This window comes from Nuphar pumila, chromosome 1 (assembly GCF_984573655.1).
Source record: "Nuphar pumila chromosome 1, dmNupPumi1.hap1.1, whole genome shotgun sequence".
In the NCBI taxonomy this organism is placed as follows: Eukaryota; Viridiplantae; Streptophyta; class Magnoliopsida; order Nymphaeales; family Nymphaeaceae; genus Nuphar; species Nuphar pumila.
This window is the reverse complement of record NC_143249.1, coordinates 37,137,277-37,164,669: the sequence shown is the minus strand read 5'-3', so window position 1 is coordinate 37,164,669 and position 27,393 is coordinate 37,137,277. Positions and strand designations below refer to the sequence as shown.

Sequence of the window (27,393 nt, the reverse complement as noted above, 5' to 3'; positions counted from 1 at the left end):
ACGTAAAACTCAGTGAGCTTACCCCTTGCCTCAAGAGAGTCACCACGGTTCGGCTTGCGCAAGAAATGACACTCATGAGATTTGAACTTAGACCGCCTGCCTAGTGGCCTGGGCTCCATCCTACTATGCCCAACCCCTTTGGTGCAAACCCTTTTCATCTTATCTCGTTATTTTGCCAATTGGAACTCTTATATCTTATTCACCAAAAAGAAAAGAAACTCTTCTATATATAATAATGTCATTTTTTGAGCATTACAATCTGCAGCTTAAATAATCCCTTATTTACTCGTTCACTTATTAATGATTTTTTTGCAGTTTTGCATATTGGTAACTGCAATTGTATATGGATTTGCTTAACCCGAATTCGTCTATCTCAAAAAAAAAAACCCATGATTGCGTGTACCGTTTTTTTGATATATTTTGACATTGTGGAAGAGCAAACAGTTTAACTTTAAACCAATTTAAATACGTTCGTTGAATTCAGAACCAGATACAAATATATCATACTATGCACACACCGTTTTTATACGAGTATGTTTGAATCGCAGTCACAGCTTTCCCCGCACCCATGTGAAAGAGAAAAAGGTGCAGCTTTTCCAACTGTTTTTAATAAGAAAATATTCTTCATGTGAAAATCTTTTTAAAAGTCTATTTTTTTTCATATGAAAAGCTTGTCGATTTTTTTAAGGGAAATTTTTATATATGATAATCTCTCTCTCTGTCTCTCTCTCTTCCAATTTGGCTTTTACATCAGACAAATAAAAAAAAATCATATGTAAAACTTCACATGAGAACTTATCATGTGTAAGAAAAATTCTTTTCACATGAGATATTTTTTCACTTCCAAACGTAGAATGAATAAAGAAAAGCCCACAAACGCATAAGCCTCTCTCTCTCTCTCTCTCTCTCAACGAAGCACCAAATTTGGCGGGAGAGACCTTAACTTGCTCCTCTTTTCACCACCCGCCTCAATATCCTTTTTTCTCCTTCATCTGATCGTCGGACCGACTCGGACGCGTGATCCCTCTGCGAAAACGTCGATGGGGTCGGCGACTCTTCCAGATTGTGCCTCCAAACCCTGCATCATGGGCATCGACGAAGCTGGCAGGGGGGGCGTTCTTTGTATAATCAACCCTACCCTACCCTGCCCTCTCTCTCTCTCTCTCCATATTTCGTCTATAGTCATATGACACATTCTTCAATGAAGGTCCCATGGTGTATGGATGCCTCTACTGCCCTCTCTCTTATCAGGACACCCTTGCCTCCTTAAATTTTGCAGGTAACCTTGATTCTTTACCTTGGATTTTGTCTCATATTGCTTTCTGTAGGAACCATATGGAATGGGTACTTGGTGAATCATGATGGGGCCACTTGCATACAGTGCAGTTCTGCTTTTGGTGATTGTGGGGGTTTTGCTTGCTTGAATTTGGCATTGTTTATAATGATAGAATCCACGGATATTGGGTTTCATGGTTGAAGTTTGCAATGGGTTTTTCATGCTAGTCATGCTTTTTTTCAATGGTGTTTGTGTTGGATCATTTTTTGGATCACACAGTGTAAATAGCATGATTAACCGACGACCGAAACAGTAACAGGGAGCAAGCATGGCATTTTCCGTATCAGACCAAAATCCAGACGTCTGCATATAAACAAACATATGCAAAGAACATAAAGAAAACAACAGGAAAATGTTTAGTTTATGTAATAGGCTAAGGCGTACGAAAGTACTCCCCTTAGAGAAGATTCGCCCCCACATACTGTGCAGATCAGGGTCCGGCGTCCTTTCCCCAGGATACAATAGTCACGACGAACCGAACGGTGCAATCCGACGGATCGTCCTTCGAAAACAGCCTCTTCGAACCAAAGTTGCAGAACAACCCCTTTCGGGATAACTCAGGAAAAAGAGAGAGAGAGCAACAGAGGAGATGAGAAATCGCAGAGCCAGAAATTCGTCTGTCTCAGTCTGTGCGTAACCCCAGCCCTCACCACGCTTTATAACCCACGAACGGTTATGAAACGTGGAAGGACCCGTTACGGATTCTGAGGAGACGTGATCCGTTAACGGTCTTCGAAAGATCGAGACCCGTTACGGAATCCGAAGCGTCATAACGGACACAGAATCCGAGGAATCGTGACCCGTTATCCATTCCCATAACCCGTTACCGAATCCAAATAACCGAAGAAACTTTGGGTAAAAAAATACTTTGTCTTGATTGGATATGGCCCTAAAGGGCCAATTACCCGAACCCGAGCCCGGCCCGGCACGGCACGGCACGGCGCAGCGGGCGGGCGCACGCGCGCGCGTGTGTGTGTGGTGGTCATCCCACTCCCTTGTTCTCAGGAACAAGTGTATGAGTTCACTAGTTGCTTATAAAGCCCTCAGAAAACTCAAGCAAAAGCAATATGGGACTATTCCACCTCATCAAGACCACTATCTCTAAACAACCCATTTTCTTCTTTGAATTTTCTCTCCCTTCCTTCTTACACCTAACATTCCCCCACAAATTCAAAGAATGAAAAGGGAGGAAACCAAGGTGCAAAATGAGACAACCTGCAACAGGACATATCATGCTTTCAGCAATGGTACCTTTCGGTTTGAACCACTACCTTAGTTGACTAACTTTACCCCCACAGGAACGAAGTGAACTGAAGTCTTGAACTTGAACCTTTGGTGTAGGAGTGTCCATCAGCAACAACATGATAAAGGTTCTGGTTGTAATCTTTAGGGGCGGCGCGTTAACGGCCATGCGCCCGAATCCTGTTTCATGAGTGACTTCAGGAATAACCCAATTCCTTAAACTGCGGCCACACAGTCACACTCACATAGGTGGGCTTCTCCAAAGATGCACTGCTAACATCTTACCTTGAAGGTTTTGAACCCATTCAGAGTTTTAACTCTTCCTTAACTTGCAGCTACAGCACCTTTCCAGAGTAAACAGGGGAACAAACACAGATACATAGTATCATATAAATAAGGTGCTATCCAGTTCACCCTACAGCTTGTTATTACCACATTGAACCTACTTTGTGGGATCTCCACTCAGATAGGTTGGGTTGCTACTGTAGATGAACTACTGATGGGTTTCAGTCCCATCTCCTGTCTGGATTTTAGGACTAAAGACTTATCTAGTCCTTTCGTTAATGGATCAGCTGTGTTCTCTTTAGATCCAACATAGTCCACAACAACCACTAACTGAGACACCAGTTCCCTTACAGATTTTATTCTGACTTGGATGTGTCTCCTTTGCTTTTGGTTATATTTTGTGCTTTTAATCTTTGCAATTGTGGTCATATTGTCACAATACATAGATATCGCAGGAATTGGCTTGCACATTAAAGGAAGTTCCTCAAGAAGTCCCTTTAACCATTCAGCTTCCAATCCTGTGACATCTAAAGCACAGAGTTCAGCCTCAAAAGTAGACCGAGACAAGATGGTCTGCTTTACTGATCTCCAGGCGACTGCGCCGCCACCCAAGGTAAATACATACCCTGTCACGCCATAACTGCCAGAGTTCATGGCTATCCAGCTCGCATCACTATATCCTTCAAGAACTGCAGGGAATCTCTTGTAATGCAAACTCAAGGAAATGGTTCCTTTCAGGTACCTAAGTACCCTGTCCAATGCCTTCCAATGAGTGCGATTTGGACAACTTGTGTATCTACTTAATTTTGTCACGGAGAACGAAATATCCGGTCTCGTGCAATTTGCAAGATACATCAAACTTCCAATAATCTGAGAATACCTCAATTGAGACACAGGGACACCAGTCGTATACTTATGAAGAGGGATAGAAGGGTCATATGGAGTTGCTACAGATCTCCCTTGGTTATAGCCAAATTTCACAAGTACTTTCTCAACAAAGTGAGATTGAGAAATGGTTAACCCTTCAGCTGAACGAGTCAGCTTTAAGCCTAAGATCACGTTTGCAACACCCATATCCTTCATATCAAAATTACTACTAAGAAACGACTTTGTCTCATTTACAATTCCCATATTGGAACCAAACAATAGAATGTCATCTACATACAGGCATAAAATAATACAACCATCACTTTTAACTTTACAATAAACACACTTATCAGATTCATTGACAACAAAGCCAAAAGATAAAATAATATTATCAAACTTTTCATGCCATTGTTTAGGGGCTTGTTTTAGTCCATATAATGACTTAACAAGTCTACAAACTTTATGTTCATTACCAGGAGCCGCATAACCCTCAGGTTGATCCATATAGATCTCTTCTTCAAGATCGCCATGCAAGAAAGCTGTCTTCACGTCCATTTGATGGACCGAGAGATCATAAATGGAAGCCGGTGCAATAAGCACTCTAATAGTGGTCATCCGGGTAACTGGAGAATAGGTATCAAAGTAATCTATTCCCTCATTTTGTTTGAACCCCTTGGCAACCAGTCTCGCCTTATACTTGTCAATGGATCCATCTGGTTTCAACTTCTTCTTAAAGATCCATTTGCACCCAATTATGGAACTACCACGAGGGAGGTCAACCAGTTCCCAAGTACCATTAGAGATAATGGAGTCCATTTCACTCTTGATGGCATCTTTCCAATGCTTTGCTTCAGGTGAAGCCATTGCATCTCGGAAAGTGGGAGGATCATCTTCGATAAGGTAAATGATAAAGTCACTTCCCAAATCCTTGGTAATCCTTGGTCTCTTGCTCCTTCTAGGTTCAACCACTTCCTCAGACTCATCGGGTCTAGGATGGGAACAAGATGGTTCTACCCCCACATCTGTCATCCTTTCCACATGTTTGGGAATGGAACCAGAAGTTGAAGGTATATCTAAAGAAGACAGATTCTGAGGTACACTAACTTTCATGGGAAATACATCCTCAAAGAATGTAGCTTCTCGAAGCTCTACAATAGAGTTAACATATATGCCAGATATCTCAGACTTAATTACCAAGAACTTGTAGGCATAGTTGTTCTCTACATAACCCAAAAAGACAACATCTACTATTTTAGGACCCAGCTTCTTCCTATTGTGCTCTGGGACTAGTACCTTAGCAAGACACCCCCACACTTTAAGGTATTTTAAGCTAGCTTTCCTATTTCTCCAGAGTTCGAAAGGGCTACTATCCTTATGCTTCTAAGGTACTTTATTCAGAATATGGCAAGCCGTATTTAGAGCATCCCCCCACATATAGGTAGGTAATCCAGAACTCCCAAGTAGAGTATTTATCATGTCAGTTAGGGTTCTATTCTTTCTTTCTGTAATCCCATTGGATTGAGGAGAATATGGAGCAGTAAACTCATGAACTATTCCAACAGACTTGCAATATTCATCGAGTTTATTAGAGGTATATTCTCCTCCTCTATCAGACCTCAATCTTTTAAGTTTTCTACCAGTTTGTGTTTCTGCTTCATTCTTAAAATTAAGAAACTTATCAAAAGCTTCATCTTTTGATTTTAGCAGATACACATAACAGTATTTAGTGCCATCATCTATAAAAGTGATAAAATACTTTTTATGATTTCTGGTTAATACTCCATTAAACTCACAGATATCTGTATGCACCAGATCCAATATTTCAGAATCTCTAACAATTGTATGGAATGGTTTCCTACATTGTTTTGCTTGCACACAAAATTCACATTTTTTAGTTTTATCAATGGAATGCTCATGAATCATTTTCAAGTTCATCATGCGTTTCACAGAGTTGAAATTCACATGACCTAATCTATTATGCCATAAGTCAGATGATTCTATGTTATATGCAACATTAGACAATGAATCAAAAGAAACATCATTTTCTAATTTATCACTGCAAACATGTTCAACACGAAGTTTAAATAAACCATCATCTAAATACCCCTTGCCAATAAAGGTTCCAGAATGTAAAATAACAACTTTATTACATTTAAAGTTAAATTCATAACCCTCTCTAACAAGACATGAACCATTTAGAATGTTCCTTCTAACTACAGACATATGGTGCACTCTGTGTAAAGATAGAACTCGTCCTGAAGGAAACTTCAGATCCACGCGTCCAATCCCTAACACCTTTGCAGCCGTTGAATTGCCCATAGTCACGGATCTGCCTGCAGCAGCCTGTTATGAGATAAAGACAGACTTATCAGCACAAACGTGCACATTAGCCCCAGTGTCAACCAGCCACTCTGTTGGCTCATAGACGTGATAGATTTGCGGGTTAACAGAAACATACCCAGTACTGGTCCCAACGACCTCAGTCACCATGTTGACTTGAGGCTTTCCGTCTGTGGTTCCATGAGCTTTGGCCTTCTTGGAAGGACATTCCTTAGCCCAGTGCCCAACCTGCCCACAGTTCCAGCAAGGTTTGTTCTTTGCCTTTTTCTGGATTTTGGCCTTAGGTTTAAACTGGTTTTTCATTGCAGATTTCGATTTTTGTCCTTTGCCCTTAAAAGCTCCGGTCATCATGTTCACCTTAGGCGGTTCAGTTGGCATCACGATCTGTTTCTAGCTCCTATGCTCCTCTTCAATGGCAATGGCTACCATAAGATCATCTAGGAAAATTTTCCCTCTACGGTATTTGAGAGACATACCGAAGTCTACCCAAGACTTAGGAAATTTCTCTACGATGGTCATAACTTGAAACTTCTCAGGAAGTTTCATTTCAGCCTCAGCCAGACTATGGAGCAGTAGCAGAAACTCGTGTGCCTGCTCAGTGACCGACTTGCCTTCTACCATCTGATATTTCAGAAACTTGGCAACGGAATACTTTTCAAGACCTTGGTCTTCGGTATTGTACTTCTTGTCAAGTTGATCCCATAAACCCTTAGCAGTGGTAGACGAAGAACAATATACATCGAATAATGTGTTGGACAGAGCCAACAGTATGCAACCACGGCATATACTGTCCTTTTCTTTCCACTCTACAGCCGCAGTGACTGCCGAAGGGTCAGGATTAGTATCAGACACCGAAGGACAGTCGATTTCCAGAACATTCAACAGCCCTATCGTAGTGAACCAGATCTTCATGCGTTGCTGCCAACGCTTGAAGTTCTGACCGGCAAACTTTTCCGGCATACCGGACATGTCCACTTTTGATACAAACGCAGAAGAAGACGACATGCTTAGAATCTTCTCTAAGACTGTTGGATCATTTTTTGGATCACACAGTTTCACAATCGTCATCATGATATAAAACACGAAATAAATCAAGAAATACAACAGTGTAAATAGCATGATTAACCGACGACCGAAACAGTAACAGGGAGCAAGCATGGCATTTTCCGCATCAGACCAAAATCCAGACGTCAGCATATAAACAAACATATGCACAAAACATAAAGAAAACAACAGGAAAATGTTTAGTTTATGTAATAGGCTAAGGCGTACGAAAGTACTCCCCTTAGAGAAGATTCGCCCCCACATACTGTGCAGATCAGGGTCCGGCGTCCTTCCCCCAGGATACAATAGCCACGACGAACCGAACGGTGCACTCCGGCGGATCGTCCTTCGAAAACAGCCTCTTCGAACCAAAGTTGCAGAACAACCCCTTTCGGGATAACTCAGGAAAGAGAGAGAGAGAGAGAGCAACAAAGGAGATGGGAAATTGCAGAGCCACAAATTCGTCTGTCTCAGTCTGTGCGTAACCCCAGCCCTCACCACGCTTTATAACACACGAACGGTTATGAAACGTGGAAGGACCCGTTACGGATTCTGAGGAGACGTGATCCGTTAACGGTCTTCGAAAGATCGAGACCCGTTACGGAATCCGAAGCGTCATAACGGGCACGAAATCCGAGGAATCGTGACCCGTTATCCATTCTCATAACCCGTTACCGAATCCAAATAACCGAAGAAACTTTGGGTAAAAATATACTTTGTCTTGATTGGATATGGCTCTAAAGGGCCAATTACCCGAACCCGAACCCGAACCCGAACCCGAACCCGAGCCCGGCTCGGCTCGGCACGGCACGGCACGGCGCGGCGGGCGTGCGCGCGTGCGCGTGTGGTGGTCATCCCACTCCCTTGTTCTCAGGAACAAGTGTATGAGTTCAGTAGTTGCTTATAAAGCCCTCAGAAAACTCAAGCAAAAGCAATATGGGACTATTCCACCTCATCAAGACCACTATCTCTAAACAACCCATTTTCTTCTTTGAATTTTCTCTCCCTTCCTTCTTACACCTAACAGTTTGTTGTTCATAATGGACGAGTTCATAATATAGCCGGTTTTGGGAATTTTAGATATATTGAGATAGTCATGCTTTCATTTTCTTGTATATTTCTATAGTCGACTCTCTGCTCCACAAGTAAATGAAATGTTGAGGAAATTTTGCACCTTTGGTAATGTTTTTGGGTTCACCCATCTATCCAGAAAAGTGGAATAAGGTGGGCATGTTGCATTATGGAAGACGATGCGACTATGTCACTAGGAGTCTCCAACTTATCCCCTTGTCGCGTCTGCTCTATAGTATTTTTAATGGGAAATTACACAAGAATGACATATCCCATGTCCTTTTTGTCATGTCCTTGTGACATAGCGATGCGATATCCCAGCCGATCCAGCTTTTCTGGTTAAGGGAGTGTATTTTGATTCACCCTTGTGGAACTCCATGTCTTTGATTGCTGAGGTGAAATTTTTCATTGTGAAACTGCGTACATTCCATTGCGTGGGAACCTATGTCACATGGGTGCGGGTGCGGGTGCGGGTGCGACACGGGTGCGGCGCAATTCCAAAAAATTTGGACACAGGGACTCGGCTATATATATATATATTAAAAAATATATATTATAAATATATATATTTTAAATATTATAATTATATATATATATATAACAATAAATTAACACATAAAGATTGTAAATTTTAAAGCAAAAAAAAAAGAGGGGCTCGGCCGAGCCCCTCCCCTGCGAGCAGAGGGTGCAGGGAGGGGGGCCGAGCCCCTCTTCTGCGTGCAGAGGGTGCAGGGAGGGGGGCCGAGCCCCTCTTCTGCGAGCCGAGGGTGCAGGGAGGGGGGCCGAGCCCCTCCCCTGCGAGTAGAGGGTGCAGGGAGGGGGGCCGAGCCCCTCTTCTGCGTGCAGAGGGTGCAGGGAGGGTCGACATACCTGACGGAGGGGGAGACAGTGGCTGCCTGTCGCCGGAGTTCGGATCGCCGGTGTGGGTGCAGGGGCTGAGGGGGAGAGGCAAAATCGAGAGGGTAAGCCCCTCTCCCTGTCGATAAACCCCTTTTAGGGTTCGGCTGCCAAAAAAAATTGGATCTGGGTCGGGTTTGGACCCGACCCGACCCGGATCCAAAACATAATTTAAAACTTGAAATGGACAATTTTGGACTCGGTCAATGTTGACTGAGTCCAAAATGTGGACGGACTCAGCCCGGACTCGTTGACCGAGTCTGACTCGGCGTTGACCGAGTCCGGGCCGAGTCCTAAGCCGCACCCGAGTCCGTGCGTGTCGATGCGGGTGCGGCAACCCTTTAGCCGAGTCCGTGTGACATAGGTGGGAACTGAATTTGGGCAAATAAATGCTTGCTGTTCTTCTATCTTTCCGTAGGAAATCCTGCTGTTACTCTAGAGGCTGGGCAGGAATATATTACATATGACAGCATTTCTTATCCTCTTGGTTGATGAACATGACACCGGGACAAAGAGTGCAGAATAAAAAAAGTTAATTCTCCATTCATGACTTTGTATATAAACACCTATTCCCACTTAATGCCCAACCAGCACTGTATAACGTAACGTATATATAATCTCAATCAGAAAATAGTGATGTTGAAGTTTAAATAAGATATAAGATTTTAATGGTAACAAATGAACATTGAGATGCCAAATATTAAAATTGCTATAAAGGAACATTTCAACTGTGATTGTGCACAATGAGATATATAGTAAAATGAATATAATGAGTACCCTACATATTTCATTTCACGTTAAAGCCATTCAATATGGATGGCATGAGTATCACATTGATATGATATATGGATACAGGATATGGCCAGGAATAGCATATACACCATGGAAGTTCTTGTGTACATGTAGCATGGGAAAAGCTGAGGAATTTACCTAGGTTTAGTGGAGATGGTAACAACTAATAAACTCAAGGGATGGTCAGTCATTTTATTCATGCACACGTGTATGTTTACATGTGTGTGTGTGTGCATGTGTGTGTGTTACAGTCACCAATATGAGTCACAATAACATTTGCAAGGGTTTTTCTTGGGTGTGTTTGTTTGTGTGTGTCATGGTTAGTCTTGCAACAATATACTACCTTTCCATGGTGGTGCTGTTTCAGGGGATCATGTAATATGCCTAAACCATCATAATTGATGTCCCTTGATCTTCTATCTTACAATATGCCTAAACTGTCACTGATCTTCTCCTTTATTGCCACTACACCTAAGCTTCTTCTACCATATCAATTTTTTAGCCTGGCCTTGTTAATTTAGATATTTGCTTTAATATACATATTTTTATTACAAGATATCTGTATCTTTTGCTTTATTGATGCCAATAAGTAACATATGGGAGTGAAGATCTCATTGGAATGTTAGAAAAACACTCCTTTGATCGGAGAGAGGATGAAAGCTTCCTACCTCCAGTCCTGTCTTTGGAAAGAATGGAATGTGACATCCTAGTTTATTTCAAACAGAACCAGATTGATAAATTCACATCTTATTATTCATAATTATGCTTGGTAATGCAATTTCCTACTTATCATGCCTCAAGCATATTTACATATCTTCCTGCTGCTTAATGATATGATCATAAGCACATCTGAGCCATGGTTAAATCATTGTCTAAACCATAACCATGCTGAAATCTGTAAACTGAGCTTGTTTTGATATATCAGTGTGAAATTAAGATGTGGAGAATTGTTTAATGCAGTACATGGCTTTTGTATTCTCCATGTGAAGATCATCTCATAGTAAAGCAATCTTTCAAACCTTTCCTATAACAGTTTCAATAAATAATAGTGTTGCTATGTCTTCTCATGTTCCATCTTCTGTAATTTATCTAATAAATTAGCATCAAAAGAAAAACTTTAGAATGTGTGCTGATTCTTAGGTCCATCTATTCCCAGTTAGATTCATAAGCCCATAAATAGTGGGTGTATGAATTTTATTGGACAAACACTCATAAACAAATTCATACCTGGATATTTGGAAGAATCAACAACAACAAAACAACTACGCCTTCATCCCAAAACAATTGGGGTCGGCGATATGAACCAAAAAAAAAAATCATTCTGGGTCTTCCACATGAATCCTTCTCCTCCAATCATTTCTATCCAATGTCATGTCCTCGGTAAGGTTCAAATCCTTCATATCCTTTCCTATCATCTCCATCCAAGTCTTCTTAGGCCTACCCCGACCTCTTTTAACTAATATATTTTCCCATTTCTCCATCCTTCTAACTTGTGCATCATTAGGCCTTCGTCGAATATGTCCAAACCACCGTAAACGATTCTCTCTCATCTTATTTTCAATGGATGCAACGCTTACCTTCTTACGTATCTCGTTTTGAATCTTATCTTTTATTGTATTTCCACACATCCATCTAAGCATACGCATCTCAGCTACACTCATTTTTTGAATATGATGTCTCTTGGCAGCCCAACATTCCGTACCATATAGTAAAGCGAGTCTAATTGTCATCCTATAAAACTTTCTCTTCAACCGTAATGGCATTCTACGATCGCACAACACTCCAGTTGCACTTTTCCATTTCATCCACCCAACCTTTATCCTATGATTTACATCTCCATCAATTTCTCCATACTTTTGAATGATAGATCCCAAATATTTGAAACAGTCATCCACTGGTATTTCTTGCTCACTAAGCTTCACTACACTCCCATCACTACTTTGTTGCTTACTAAACCGACATTCCATATATTTTGTCTTACTCTTACTCAACTTAAAACCTCTTGCTTCCAATGTCTGTCTCCATACTTCTAACTTAGCATTAACCCCAACTCTAGACTCATTAATCAAAACAATATCATCAGCAAACGACATACACCATGACACATTTTCTTGAATTGATCTCGTAAGCGCATCCATCACTATAGCAAATAGGAAAGGGCTTAATGCAGATCCTTGATGTAACCCAACCATTATAGGAAAATTGGTTGTCACCCCTCCACAAGTGCGAACATTGGTTACTACTCCTTCGTACATATCTTTAATTATACTAATGTACTTGAGAGAAACACCTTTCTTCATCATTGTCCACCAACAAACATCCCTAGGTACTCTATCGTATGCCTTCTCCAAATCAATAAAAACCATATGCAAATCTTTGTTTCTCTCTCTATATCTCTCAATAAGTTATCTAAGAAGATGTATAGCTTCCATAGCTGATCTTTCAGGCATAAAACCAAATTGATTCCCTGATATCATGACAACCTTCCTCAACCTATACTCAATCACCCTCTCCCAAAGTTTCATAGTATGACTCATGAGTTTTATACCACAATAGTTTGTGCAATCTTGTATATCACCCTTATTCTTATATAGAGGCACCAAAGTACTCTTCCTCCACTCATTAGGCATCTTATTTGTCCGTCAAATCTTGTTAAAAAGATCTGTCAACCATTCTAAACCTTTCTCATCCAAGCATTTCCAAGCCTCAATAGGTATACCATCTGGGCCAACTGCCCTTCTTGATTTCATTTTCTTCAAAGCCTCTGCAATTTCTTTCTTTTGAATCTTGCGCATGAAGTTATGATTCATCTCATGAAAAGGAATGGAGAAGTCTCCAAGTTCCTGAGCATGACTTCCATTAAATAGCTTATCAAAATAATCTTTCCATCTCTCCTTAATCTCCTCATCTTTGACTAAAACCCTTTGTGTTTCATCTTTGATACATCTAACCATACCCAGATCCCTCGATTTCCTATCTCTCATCTTTGCAAGCCTATAAATATCCTTCTTGCCCTCTTTGGTATCCAACTTGTCATAAACCTCCTTATCCCTCGCGTTTTGAACTACTTTTTTAGCTTTCTTCTTTGCTATCATATACTTCTCCAAATTCTCATTATCACGACTCTTACTTAGATTTCTATAACACTCTCTTTTAACCTTAATAGCTAATTTGACATCCTCGTTCTACCATGATGTATCCTTACCTAGCGGTGCACCGCCTTTAGACTCACCCAATACCTCCTTAGCCACCTTTCTCATGCCACCCGCTATCTTATTCCACATTGATTTTGAATCCTCCTCGAGACACCAATCAGCTTTCTTAACTACCTGCTCTACAAGCATTCCTTGTTTAGCTCCTTTCAGTGCCCACCACTTAATTCTAGGATCTATCCTATGTCTATCCCTTTTGCAGCATTTTCTAATTCTAAGATTTAAAGTTAAGACTCTATGTTGTTTAGCTAAACTTTCTCCCGATATAACCTTACAATCGATGCAACAACCCCTATCTCTCTTTCTAAGTAGGAAAAAATCTATCTGACTTGTATTAACCCCACTTTTAAATGTTACTCGGTAAGACTCCCTCTTCCTAAACCAAGTGTTTGCTAAGATCATATCATAGGACAAACCAAAATCTAAAATCCTTTCTCCACTTTCGTTTCTTTCTCCTATACCATAGCCTCCATGGATACTCTCAAATCCATCTCTACTAATGCCTACATCTCCATTAAGGTCACCGTCGATGAAAAGCTTTTCTCCATAAGATATCCCCTGTACTACTCCATCTAAATCTTCCCAAAATTGATGCTTAATGGAATCATCTAAACCTACTTGAGGTGCATAAACACTAATAATATCAATAATATCCATACCTAAAACTAATTTAATAAGTAAAATCCTATCACCCTTCCTACGGACCTCAACTACATTATCTATAAACTCACGACTAATAGCAATCCCTACTCCATTCCTATTCCTATTTATTCTTGTATACCAAATCTTATATCCCAAGGTTCTATCACTTTTGCTTTTTCACCTACCCATTTGGTCTCTTGTAGACATAAAATATCCATCTTTCTCCTACACATAACATCTACTAACTCTACCAACTTACCAGTTAAAGACCCTATGTTTCAAGTGGCTAACCTAATTTTATGGTCTTGAATTATCTTCTTTACCCCCACCCGTCCAACAAAGTGAGGGAACCCTTGCCTATTTGACACCACACCCGGGCGTCGGGTTGACGCGTCGCTTCTTGGCGGCGACCTAGCAACCCTTGCCCATTTATCACTGCCTTCGGGCCTATAGAGTACAACGCGTCGCTCAGTCGGGAACGCCCCAACGAAATTCTCATATTGGTTCATATTCATAGGGTGTGACTAAGTTTTTATGTTGGCTGTCATTGGCCTACCGCAACCCTCCTCCTTTATCCGGGCTTGGGACCGGCAATGTATAACTAAACAGTTATACACAGGCAGAGTTAAATTTCAACTTAGATACTTAAAAAGCAACTTTTTCCCAAATGTGATAAAGTTGTGTGTGACACAATAAGCAGCTGCAACAGTCCTATTTTCTCAAGTTATATCTGAAAACTGTTAATAGCTTTTGCATCTTGCAGGATCTGGTGTCTTCACCCAGAGAAAAAGCACCAAAGGAAGGACCTCCATATCCCACACCTGCAAAACAATGTGTGGGCTAATTTTGGCAATCATGGAGGACCTGTAAGCTTCCAGGCCTCATTGCTAGAAAAACATGCCATCAGACAACTTTATATACAAGTAAATGTTGACCAATGCTTGTGAGATCCTTAATGCACACAGAAACAATGGGGAAAATAAGCAATGAGACAGCAAAGATGGAGAAAATAAGCCATGAGACACAAACAACATCACCATTGCAAATGTATACAGTTTGCCTATATGTAACCACATAGACACAAAAAGACAAGCATAGCACATGCATATGGAGATGAATGACTTTAAATAATATTTATAATTTTATATATAGCAGAATGTCCTAAAATGTCCTTCATGACCAAGTACGCCAAATGGGTGAAGTATCCCAACTAACAGGTAATTACTAATAACATATTTAGAAATTGAGGCAGGTTCCATACATATACATGTAATCACATATTGAAGACATACAAACACAAACACATGCATATGATTAGACATGGAGTCATTCTTTCTAATCCTATAGAATCACTGAAGAGACTGGAGTTGGGCTGGAAAAAATATTCATGTGTATAGAAGTTTTTCTTATGTCTTTAGATTCATGCAGATTCAAAGACCCTGAAAGCAGAAAAAAGAGAAGAGCTATTTGAGAATCTGAAAGCTGATGATTCAATTGGATGGGCTGTGGATGTCATAGACCCAAGGATTCTGTCAGCAAAGATGCTTAAGAAGTGAGTATGAAACATTTGTTTGTTCTTCTGCAATGTATTTGATGATCAATGTAAGCATGCAACGTCTTCATGAAGCAATTTTTTTTTGGATACAGAACAAAGATCACTTTGAATGAAATATCACATGAGTCTGCTATGGGCCTTGTCTCCCGGGTGCTTGGCTTGGGAGTTCTACTAACAGAAGTATATATATGCATGCACACACACACACATGATTCCTTGTGCTATGCACATTAGGTAATGCTCCCGTTATATCTATCAGTAATTTTTTTTTCTTTAGCCCTTTCATATTTTACTTGCTATATGTTGCTTGTGCAAGCGGCACAGGTCTATGTCGACACTGTTGGAGATGCTGAGAAGTACAAAATCAAATTATCTGAGAAGTTTCCAGGTATCAGATTTGTTGTGGAGAAAAAAGCTGATAGTCTTTTTCCAGTTGTTAGTGGTGCAACGTGCAAGCATTGTTGCAAAGGTTAGAGATCTTCCTTGTCAATGTTGTCATTCATATTCTTATTTCCAAGGTAACAACTCTCTCTCTTTCAGGTAACCAGAGACAGAGTTGTTACAAAACTGCGGAAAACATGAATAAGGACTTTGGTCCTGGATACCCTGGAGGTTATTGTGGATTCGTGGTTATGTACCTGTATGCTGTATTTTGTTAATTGATTCCTGACCACATCGGCATTGTCATGCAGACCCTGAAACTAAAGCTTGGCTGAACCATCACAAGCACTTAGTTTTTGGTTTCCCTATTCTAGTGCGCTTCAGTTGGGGTACATGTAATCCATACCTCAAGGATTTTGTTGAAGTGACATGGTGAGGATGATTCAGTATCAGAAGTATGAACTTTGTAGAATCCATATCTAATATTTGAAGCAGTATTGTAGTTGGAGGTTGTTTTTAGAAAAAAAATCTGTTATATCTTCTTCCTGTAATTATCAGGGACCTCTCTCTCTTGCTGATGTTTGCTTATTTGCCTCCTCTTTGGGATGGTTGGTTGGTGGGCATACTGCTGTATTTCAGCTATGCAGTTTGTTTACTATGATTAATTGGTAACATGTTGCACATGCAGGGAGTCTGATGCACAATAAGAAGATGAGTGCACTAATGGGAATAGAAAGCGCCTATTGAAATTGACTGGCATTGGCTTTACTGGTTCGAAGCAAAAATCTGAAGAAATTGAATCAAGTGCTAATGGGCACTGCAAGTTCTTCCAAGCTCGCAAGCTTCAGCGAGTTTCTCATTTCTAGTGAAAGCATTTGACTTTGATTCAAGGCCTGTTGTTATCTATTCCTGTATCAATGTCTAGACAAGTTGTGTCTGATGATAATATTGCTCGGAAATTTTTAATCCAGTTGAAAGGAATCAAATGCTTTACTAAAAACTGGTTTCACCCACTTATGGCTACGATTGTGGATGTGTTGATAATTGTCCTAGTAAACCATAGAGCCTGTGATGACATCTGAAGGTTTCTAATCGATTGGTCCTTTTGAGAATTCTTCAATCATGATTCCCCTTCCCCATCATCCCCACTCAATAGGTGCAACTGAAGGAACAGGTTTTCCAATCAAGATACGTTTGCAACATATAAATGCCTCTTTAGATGCTTAACCATGGATTCCTCTGGTAGGTAGTTCTCAGTTGATCATGTATTGGCATTCTTGATGTTCATATGGCAATGGGACATTTCCAGGAATTCTGGATCTTCCCTTACATTTCAAGATGTTCACAACCAGGGCATATTTGTGTTTAGCAGCCTGCAACAACTTGAAGTGCAGAATGGATAACGTAGTTATGTCCATCTGGAAAGCTGACTACCACTGAGACTGTCTCAAGGCATCCGGGGAGGTGATCTGGGATTGCCATGAGCCAAGCAATGCATTCAACAGCACGAGACACCAGAGGCCATTTGCATAGAGTAAATCAGAGGACCTGACAAAAGTTGGTATTTTCAGCATTCAGAGTAGTTTTCTGAGGCCGTTTTGCTCTTAATGTTCATCAGTCCATTTGAGCCAATGCAACCTTGACCATTTAATGTAGAACTGGTAGCTTTGGCATCATCCCTTCGCTTTTTCAATATGGTGTGTTTTTTCAATGCTGCCTGACATTCTCATGCACTTCTTAGTTGAAAAATCCTGGAACTAGTTAGCTGTTAGCATCTGTAATGAGGGTTGTCCTGTTCAGTGTGTATGTTGTAGATCTAGGAATTTTCTGTACACTGTACAGGAACCACTGACAAAAACTTTTGAGGTTCTAAAGTTCTATCAGAAACTAAATCAAATTTGAAGTTTTCTAGCCTAACAGGATGCCTGCGGCCACTAAATCTGCGTGTCCACATGCATATAGAACTTGGTGAATGGTTCACTTCTTCGTGTCAGCAACATTCTATAAATTCACAAAACATGGGCATGGTTAGTTAGACACGCAAATGCATTGTTTACAAATCCATAATGCTCTACCAGAACTGTAAAACCTGTGGTGAAGAGTATTTTAAAGACATCCGAATGCAGCATGGCAGCCTTAAACAGTTAGTGTGGCTTTGAGTTTCAGATATTTTCACTATCAATGCACATTTTCATCAGTTGCATAAGTACAGTTGGTTATCTTGGTGAATGAATTGAAAAGAGCAAGTGCTTAATATGAAGGTTTGATCTCGTTTCCAAAATAGGTGAAAATTGAAAATGCCCCAGTTACATAGCTTCTGTTCTTTTGAAGTTGCCCAGAACATATGGTATAAAGCAAATTCATCGCAACGCACACATGCAATTTTTCAGTTTGCAATTACTTCTTAATCTCAACCCTTAATTTTCCAGTTTTCAGTTTGCAGTTATTATGATCAGGATTTTATATTATTAAAAGCAGGACTGGTAATGCTGGACTCCGCTTATGCAAGAAGAGAACCTTGTTTAGATGAGAAATGATCAGCACTTGGATGTATGAATGATGTACTCATAGTGCCAAATAAAAAAATGGTAAGTAAACGGTCATTAGTTTCTCGAGAGAAATTATCATCTTTCATGCTTATCATGTTCTTATCAGCAAAATATTGGTCAAATAAATACATTTGAAAAAGTAAAAAAATGTGTAAACAAAGATAAAAATTAAAATATGCAATAAATATGAATGCCTTTTTATCTTGAGATATTGCTGATAAAAATATATCATGATAAAATCACAACGTTTAAAATAATGAAAATATCATGATATGTAAAAAATAGCGCAATACTTTGGCCGTTTGAAATGGCTGACAAAATATTGCAATATTTTCAAAAATATCATTATGTGTCACAGTGATGATACTCTGAGGAGAGCAAGTAGAAACAAACTAATAAGAAACAAAGGAAATGTAAATGCAGATGGATTAGTGTTCATGTGGAGCTTGTGAGGAAAAAAAGGTAAAGGTGGAAACACGAATCTAGTTCTTAATTATATGGTCCATCATAACTTCTAAAAGGGAAAAGAAAATATGAGAAATTTCAAAAATATCATGATATTTGTCATAGTGATGATGTTTGGGGAGCGTAATGGAAAGAAACTCATCAGAAACAAATAGGTTACAGTTCATGTGGGGATTGTGAGGAAGAAGAGGTAAAGGTGGAAAGATGAATCTACGTATTAATTATGTGTAACTTCTAAGGTACCGTTTGGATGACACCCAAAACCAACTTGAAAACCTGGTTTTGGAGAGTAATGGAAAGAAATTGATCAGAAACAAATAGGTTACAGTTCATGTGGGGGCTAGTGAGGAAGAAAAGGTAAAAGGTGCAAAGATGAATCTGGGTATTAATTATGTGGGCCTCTCATCATAACTTCTAAAGTACCGTTTGGATGACACCCAAAACCAAGCTGAAATATGGGATGCGCGACCACCAAAAGGATTTCTTGAAAGGGAATGTAGCTAAATTGAAGTTATGTTGTGCAAGAAGATTACGCGTGGGAAAACACGTGTTGTGAGGCTGATTAGGCTGCAAGGCCTAGTGCCGCACGAATGTTCCTTGGTTTGAAAGGCCAAAAAATTGGCCTTGTAATTTAGCCCCACACGTTTTTTTCAACTTCCACCCTTACATGAGTCCGGCCATTTTGGGCTGATCACTTCCTGTCGCTGACCGGCCAGAAAATGGGTGAAAACTGTTTTTTTTTTCTCAACATAAAATGAATGGCTGGTCATTTTCAGAACAGCCACCAGCCGAAAAATGGCCAGAGACTATGATTTTTTTTTCAAAAACTGGCTGGCGGGCCATTTTTCGACCAGACACCTGTCGATAAATGGCTGGCCAAGCTTTCTTATTTTTTAACTTTTTTTGTTTTTGATATGGCTGGCCATTTTCCTGCCAGCCACAAGCCGGAAAATGGCCGTCCTCTTTTTTGTTTCTTTTTAAATTTTTTGAGACCAAAAAACAATTTTTGGACATCCAAACACTTCCTAACCCAGGTTTGCCAAAAACCTGGTTTTTTTTGCCTCATGTCATCCAAACAGGGCCTAAAGGCAAAGAAAATAGGAGGAAAAACGTCTGTCTTGGCCTACAATTCGCTCACCATTTTCAGTTTTAACAAATAGAGAAAGCTAGGGACTCATTGGTCACTTAAATCCCATGTCTAGGGGCATGCCATTTTGGCCCCGTGTCCCTGGTGACACAACTGGTATGGATATTATTTTGAAATTTGTAATATTAAAAATGCCAAAATAATAGTTTTATTTATTAGAAATTAAAAAAAACTATCCTTGTCTCCTATTTTTCTATAAAACTTCAAACTTGCATGTCAAACCCATGTCTTTATGAAATAACTTAAATCCTTGAGAGTTAGTGCCCTATTAAGTCAGCCTAGAGCTGACATCCTAAAATAGGACTTCCGTTATAGTTTCTCCAACAAGGGCTCAAGCTTGTCTGAGTCAACACTCGGCAACCAACCTGACCAGAGGTTTGATCTGGGCTGCATTGACTCGGTAATCTTGCAAGGGTCATGGTATGAGTGACAAATGCTCAATCAATTCTCACAAGGCAGCATACTACATGAACCTGTTTAAATGCTTGGGAGGGCTTTTGCAAGCCAAACTGTTAAGAGTTTGCATGCCTTATGTTTTCATAGGGCAAGCACCCACTGGATCAAGTTGGACAAGAAAAAATTATCGACCAACTAGCGCCGCTGAACCATCTGGGTTGTAGCCCTTCAGCGAGTCTATTGTCGGTCCGATTCACCAAGTTCACGAAATGAACAAAATTTGACTGTTATAGCAGGCTTCAAGTTGGGACAGACTCTTCAAAGCGTGTTCAAATCTACTGGATCAGTATGACTCCCCAGGTCCAATGGACCTCAAGCGGGTCCTGCTGGAATCCAATTTCATTCCGGAGTTGAGTTCAAAGCTAATTTCTTTTTTGTGATATTTTCAAAATATCGCCAATACTTGTCAGATAGGGTGGTGGTGGTTGACTCACAAACACTTGATGAATGATCTCAAAATGTGGATCTAGCTAATGGTTAATGCATGGCTACATTTGTAGTATAGGGAGGCTCTTACATCAGCACAATGAGTACAATAAATGGAAGGAATTCCTATAAAATGGTGATTATGAAATGATTAGTATGTAGTTTGATACTAATCTCTATGTGATTATGGAAGGGTTAGTGTGCAGTTTGATACTAATCTTTACTTGAGCACTTGGTCATCTGTGATGAACTCGCTCCAACTCTGTAGAGAAATAGAACCTCACCATTCATATGAAGTTACGCAGTTCCTTAGTCTCTAAATCCTGATTTTCCCCTTTCGTGCAATGCATGTAAGTAGGGATGTCAATGAATTGGATTTTATCCATAACCGACCAAGTTTGATTCCATTTGGTTGCATTTGATAAGTCAAAATCATATCCGTTTATAATCAGATGTAGATATGGTTTTGATGTTTTGCTATAGAATCCGAAAAATATCCGAATTTGACAGATATTTGAATTTGTTTACATGCAAAAAATGGATCTGGATTGATTTTTTTATCATCTGAATCCGAATTTGAATCCATTTAGCCAATATCCGATTAGTCGGATATGATATTTGATCACATCTGATCCAAATCGGAACCGTTTACATCCCTATAGAAAACTGAATTATGCATTGGTTGTTGGGAAAACGATAGACACACAACCGACGAATCGATAAACAAATAAATGGGAAGAAGCAAAAGAATAGATCAAACCGCACAATGAACAAAGATTTACGTGGTTCAGCAAAAAATTGACAATGTCCACAGCCACACTGAAACCTTGTTATTCGATTCTGAGATGCCTTATAAAGGGCGAATGACCCTCTTTAAATAGGAAAAGCCAAAGAGTGTTACAAAAAACTCTTCAAGTGTAGTTCAAATATTACAAGGAGTTTGTGTGACTTTTGTAGTATGGTCCTATAAAAAATTTAGGGTAAAATTACAAAACTATTCACCGAAAAAAATCGTTCTTTGGATTGGTAGAAGTATAGGATTCATATTCAGGTAGGGAACATGATTCACACTCTTCCAACAATCTTCAACTTGAAGACTGATTTCCTTCCAACAAACTCATTTTGTAACTTCTTCCTCAAGCAGTTCAAAGTCTCAGTGTGATGCCTCCAACTCCTATTCGTGAAGGCCTAGAGAAGTTGAGCATACCTTCAACTTCTCAACTGTAACTTCCTTGGTTAGCATACCTGCAAAATTTTTGCTGTATGGATTTTCTCAAAGATAAACTGCCTATTTTTAAGAAGATAGCAGATAAAATGATACCTTATGTCTATATGTTTCGTTCTATAATCGAACGTTGAATTCTTTACAAGATAAATTGCACTTTAACTATCATTGTGCAATTTAATTTTTCCTTGATGCTTGCTCCAATTCAGACAAAAGGTTCATAAGCCATATCATCTTCTTACATGCTTCCACTGCTGCAACATATGCGACTTCTATAGTGAATAGTGCAACAATCTTCTGAAGCTTTGAAGCCCAAATGACTACTGCATTACCCAAGGTGAATACATAACATGTAGTGTTTTTTCTGATATCAAGATCATCAACAAAATCTGAATCCACGAATCCCTGAAGTCTAATCTCTAACCCTCCATATCAGAGTCCCACATCTATAGTACCTCTAAAATATTTGGCAATTCATTTTACAGTTTTCCAATGTGTCTTGCCTAGATTGTTCATAAATTGGGTGACAACTCCCACTGCATGTGTAATATTCGGCCTTTTATACACCATAGCATACATAGACTTCCAACAACTGAAGCATATAGAACTTTCTTCATATAAGCCTTCTCATCTGAAATCTTTGCACACTGGTTTTTGCTAAGCCTGAAGTGAGCAACCAATGGATTGTTGAAAGGCTTTGCCTTTTCCATGTTGAACCTCTGGGCATGTGACAACTTCAACTTCCTAATTACTATGTCCATGCTGATTCTCATACTAAGGATTTGTTTAGCTAGACCCAAATCCTTCATTGCAAACTCCTTTGACAACTCTCTTTTGAGGTTCTTTATTTCTTCCATGCTTGATCATGCAATAAGCATATCGTCTACATACATTAGCAATATGATGGAAGAGTTGTCAAGTTTCTTAAAATAGCAACAGTGGTCAGCATTGCATCTACTATAATGATGCACAGAGATAATTTTGTCAAATTTAATATATCACTGCCTGGGAGTTTGCTTCAAACCATATAGATTCTTCTTAAGTCTACACACTAATTTCTTATATTCTGGAACTGTAAAACAACGTGGATGATGCATATATTTTTTCCTCTAAATCATCATAGAGAAATGCAGTTTTTACATCTAGCTGCTCAAGATGCAAATCTTTTATAGCCACCATACTCAAGATAGATCTTATAGTAGTTAGCTTTACAACAAGAGAAAATATCGCAGTGTAGCTTGTACCTACTTTCTATTAAAACCCTTTTTACTACCAATCTAGCCTTATACCTCTTGGTATCATCATGTTCTTCTTTCAGCTCGTAGACCCACTTGTTGTGAAGAGATTTCTTTCCTTCAGGCAATTAGACCAAATCTCAGGTCTGATTTGATAACAAGGAGTTTATCCCCTCATCCATAGATTTCTGCCAATTTGCACTGCTATCTACTTGTAAAGCTTTTTGTAACACTCTAGTTCACCATTATCAGTCAATAGTAAATAATGTAGAGATGGTGAATAATGACTAGAAGCTTTAATTGTTCTAGCAGATCTCCTAGTAGCAGTAGGGGTCACCGGTTCTGTAGGTACCACCCCACTAGAGTTCTTTGGTTTTACAGGTGTCACCATGTTCTCTTTAACTTTTAATACATTTATCTTATTTATCTCTTCTAATTCTACATATTTTTTCCTTTTCTGTCGTTTTTTAGATCTGTCTTTATACATAATGTTTTTATTGAATATGACATCCTTGCTTCTAATGACTTTTCGATTTTCTTTATCCCAAAATCGATACCCAAAGTCATTTTGTCCATACCCAATGAAAATACACTTCCTAGACTTGGCATCCAATTTGTTTTTGCTTTTATAATCATTATGAACATACGACGTGCAGTCAAAAGTCTTTAGGTGTGATGGTTTTACCTCATTCTCAGTTCATACTTCCTCTGGCAGTGCTCAATTTAGTGAAACTGAAGGCCTCCTGTTTATCAAATATGCAATCATGTTCATTGCTTCTGCCCAAAATTGTTTAGGCAACCAACCATGCAGCCTCATGCTCCTAGCATGTTCCATAATAGTGTGGTTCATGCACTCAGATACACCATTCTGTTGTCATATCCTTGGAATAGTCTTATGTCGTTTGATTCCATCAGTAGTGCAATATTCTTCAAACTCTTTGCTGCACTACTCTCTTCCATTGTCTGATCTCAGACACTTTACTGTTAAATCAGATCCATTCTCAACCAAAGCTTTTCACTTTTTGAAGACATCAAGTACATCAGATTTGTTTTTTAAACAATAAACCCACAACTTTCTTGTAGCATGATCTATGAAGGTTACAAAGTAAGATAAACCATCAAGGGAGCATACCTAGGTTGGTCCAAAGACATCAATATGGACTAACTCTAACCTCTGTGGACGTCGTGGTTGTCTTGCCTTTGAGAAGCTTACTCTCTTCTACTTTCCAAATATGCAGTCTTCACAAAACTCCAAATTCATGGATTTGAGCCCTAAGAGCTTTCTCTTGGAATGCATGATTTTTATTCTCTTCTTGCCCATATGTCCAAGTCTATTTTGCCATAAAACTGAATCAATGGCTAACTCTACAACTAATATGGAATTTGTGGTTCCTTCTATCACATAAAGTGTGCTTTCTTTCTTACTATAGACTAGTACCATAGCCCATCTAGTGACCTTCCATGATTCACTAGCAAATGCAATAACATAGCCTGAGATATGAGACTTCTTTTGAGATTGGGCACATGTCTTACATCTGTTAACTTCAGAATAGAACCATTGAACATGTTTATTTGAACTTTACCTTTACCAACAATATTGTAAGGCTCTTCATCTCTAAGATAAATACGCCTAAAGTTTCCTTGTACATAATTTATGAGGATATCTTTCTATGCAGTGGCATGAAAAGAAGCACCGAAGTCTACAACCCAAGATTCAGACAGTCCATCTAGAGACAGAATTAAGTTCTTTTAATAGATGAAAAAAATTTACAATATGAAGGAAGTTCAATTTTATAGACGAGTAAAAGATCTCCCTTTTCACAAAACAAAATTTTCATAAAGTTTCAAAGGGGACGTTTGTTACAACCTCACCCAAGGGGACATTTGTTTTATGCCCTTTTCTATGAGAGAGACTCTATTTTATAGGAAATAGAGTCTCTTTCATAGAAAGGGTGAAACAAACATGTCTATGAGAAATATGTAGTGAGACCCCACATGATAAATGAAAAAAACAACTTTCCTCTCAAAATGGGTTCATACCAGAGTTGCCAGTTGAGGAAGCGGGAGCGGAAAGCGATACAGGAAGCGGAAGCGGGAAGCGAGGCACTTTCAAAAATGTAGGAAGCGGGAAAGCGTGGGACCACTTAGAAGAAAATTACAAACCATCTCAGAAGCGAACAAGAAGCAACCTAGGAAGCGAACCGGAAGCGAAGGGGAAGCGAAAAAAATGAAAAAAATGGGGAAGCAAGAGGGAAGCGTGGGGGAAGCACGCTTCCCATAAAAGGGAAGTGTGCTTCTCAAAAAAGGGGGACGCTTCCCCACACATTTCGGAAGCGTGATGTTTTGTGCTTTCAAAGCGCGCTTCCCCATTACCCTAGGCGCTTCCGTAACTCTGGTTCATACCTCCCTCTATGGGAAAGCACTTTGCCTCCAAAGTAGCCTTTCAAAGGAAAGAGGCTTTCTTTGGGTGGAAGTGTGACAAACGCCCTTAAGGGAAGACACTTTGCTTTGAAAATGTGACTCAGAAAGGAAAGTGTTGTCTCTTTGGGAAAGTGTGTATCCATTTTGACAAGATAGATGCTTTTCAACATTTATCATGTGAGTCTCACCATGCGTGTATTTTTCATGGAGAAGTTTGTTTTACCACTCCTAAAAAAATATTCTTTCATATGAAAGAGGGCTTCTTTTATAGGAAAGGGCACGAGAGAAACGCCCCTTGTGCTTTTGAAGTGCGTTTCTTGGATAGCAAAGTTCTGAGGTTTTAAAAAGCTTCCAGTAACTGTTGGGCAGACACACCATGGTTGCTTGTTCACTATGATTGTGATAGCAGGTGGTGGCGGTGGTTGATGTTGATGATGATTCATCCACGTCTACTTAATTTCCGTGATAATAGTGCAGAATCAAGATCTAGAAGAAAAACTTTGGTATAGCTATTAGCAGAAGGTAGCAACAGACAGACCCATCTCCATCATTGAACTGGACCTATGCTTTTTAATGATCCAGCTGATAGATCTAGAGGTACCAATAGTTGCATGTGAACAAGTTTTGGTTGATACACATAACCCATGTGAATCATCTCTAGGTACCTAGAGATTGAGATTAAATCAACATAAAAATCAAGGGTATAGAATAGCTAGATGTGAGCCCAGATTGAATCAAATTCCAAAGTTAAGCATGCTTCGACAAGTGTAATATCACAGAAAAATGGCACCATGCTGTGCCATACATTTCACCTAAAAAAATGTGTAGGATATAGGGGCTAGAATGAATAGTGTGCAACTGTAATCAAGTCCATCATGCCAGCAAGAAGGAAAAAGATTGATCATGACATCTCTTAACTCACACCCTAAGTCTCTAAAGTTTGAGCAAAACTCTCCTAGCATAGCTCAGACCAGAACTCCCTCTTCATATATGCCTTCCCTCTTTGATCCATGCAATTACATTCTAAACCCACATTGCCTGTGGAGATGAAGAACCTTGTGAGTGTGCTAGCCAGGAAGTTTAAGGACCTCTTTGCTTCTCTAAAATCTGAATACGCCCATCTAGATACTGGCACCATAAGTTCGCCTGACCAGACTCCTGCCGGGTTCTTGGCACTTTACATCGGAGAAGAACGGCAGAGGTTCATCGTGCCGACGGGGTTCTTGTCCCACCCTCTGTTCAGGATGTTGCTGGAGAAGGCACACCAGGAGTATGGGTTTGATCAAAAGCATGGGCTGGTTGTGCCGTGCAGGGTTGGTGTCTTCCAAGAGGTTGTTAGTGTTGTTGAGTGTTATCATGGGCAATTTGACATTGAGAAACTGATCAATGAAGAGCTCATTGTGGTACCAAAACATGGTGCCCTTCCTTAGTGTTGCTTTAGCCTGAACATACTGGTCGGCGTCATAGAACTATTGTAATCTAAGAAATGCTTATGTAAAATTTCTGGGATTAATATCACCAACTTTTTAATTATTGCATTAGCTGAACTAATTATGTCACAGGGACACGACATTTTTTGGCTGTCCAGACCTCACGAGGACATGGCACGTGTAAGCCCATGACATGCACGAATGATATTTATTAATGATAAAAACATGTTTTGTATATTAGAATATCAGAAAACAAAATTGGAACAATTAAATAATGAAAAAACAAAAACGTGTCATTGTGTTATTTCTCAAAAAATTGGAAGACAACTTTAATTGTTCGAAATTTTTTGTATATTAGGAAAACAGGCCAACTTT

At 39.6% G+C, this 27,393-nt stretch overlaps 1 protein-coding gene and 1 pseudogene across 1 annotated transcript; both read left to right on the top strand.

Annotated features, from left to right (window-relative positions):
• The first annotated feature begins 1,040 nt into the window (after positions 1-1,040).
• LOC149848710 (ribonuclease H2 subunit A-like) lies at positions 1,041-16,530 on the top strand (annotated as a pseudogene).
• A 10,104-nt stretch (positions 16,531-26,634) lies between these two features.
• LOC149848709 (auxin-induced protein 15A-like) lies at positions 26,635-27,018 on the top strand. The gene has a single exon (XM_090005045.1). The coding sequence runs from the start codon at positions 26,635-26,637 to the stop codon at positions 27,016-27,018; it is 384 nt and encodes a 127-aa protein (XP_089861171.1).
• Positions 27,019-27,393: the final 375 nt, after the last annotated feature.

Excerpts from the sequence above, each read along its gene's own strand:
- LOC149848709 (XM_090005045.1), top strand. The coding sequence starts at position 26,635 with ATGAAGAACCTTGTGAGTGTGCTAGCCAGGAAGTTTAAGGACCTCTTT.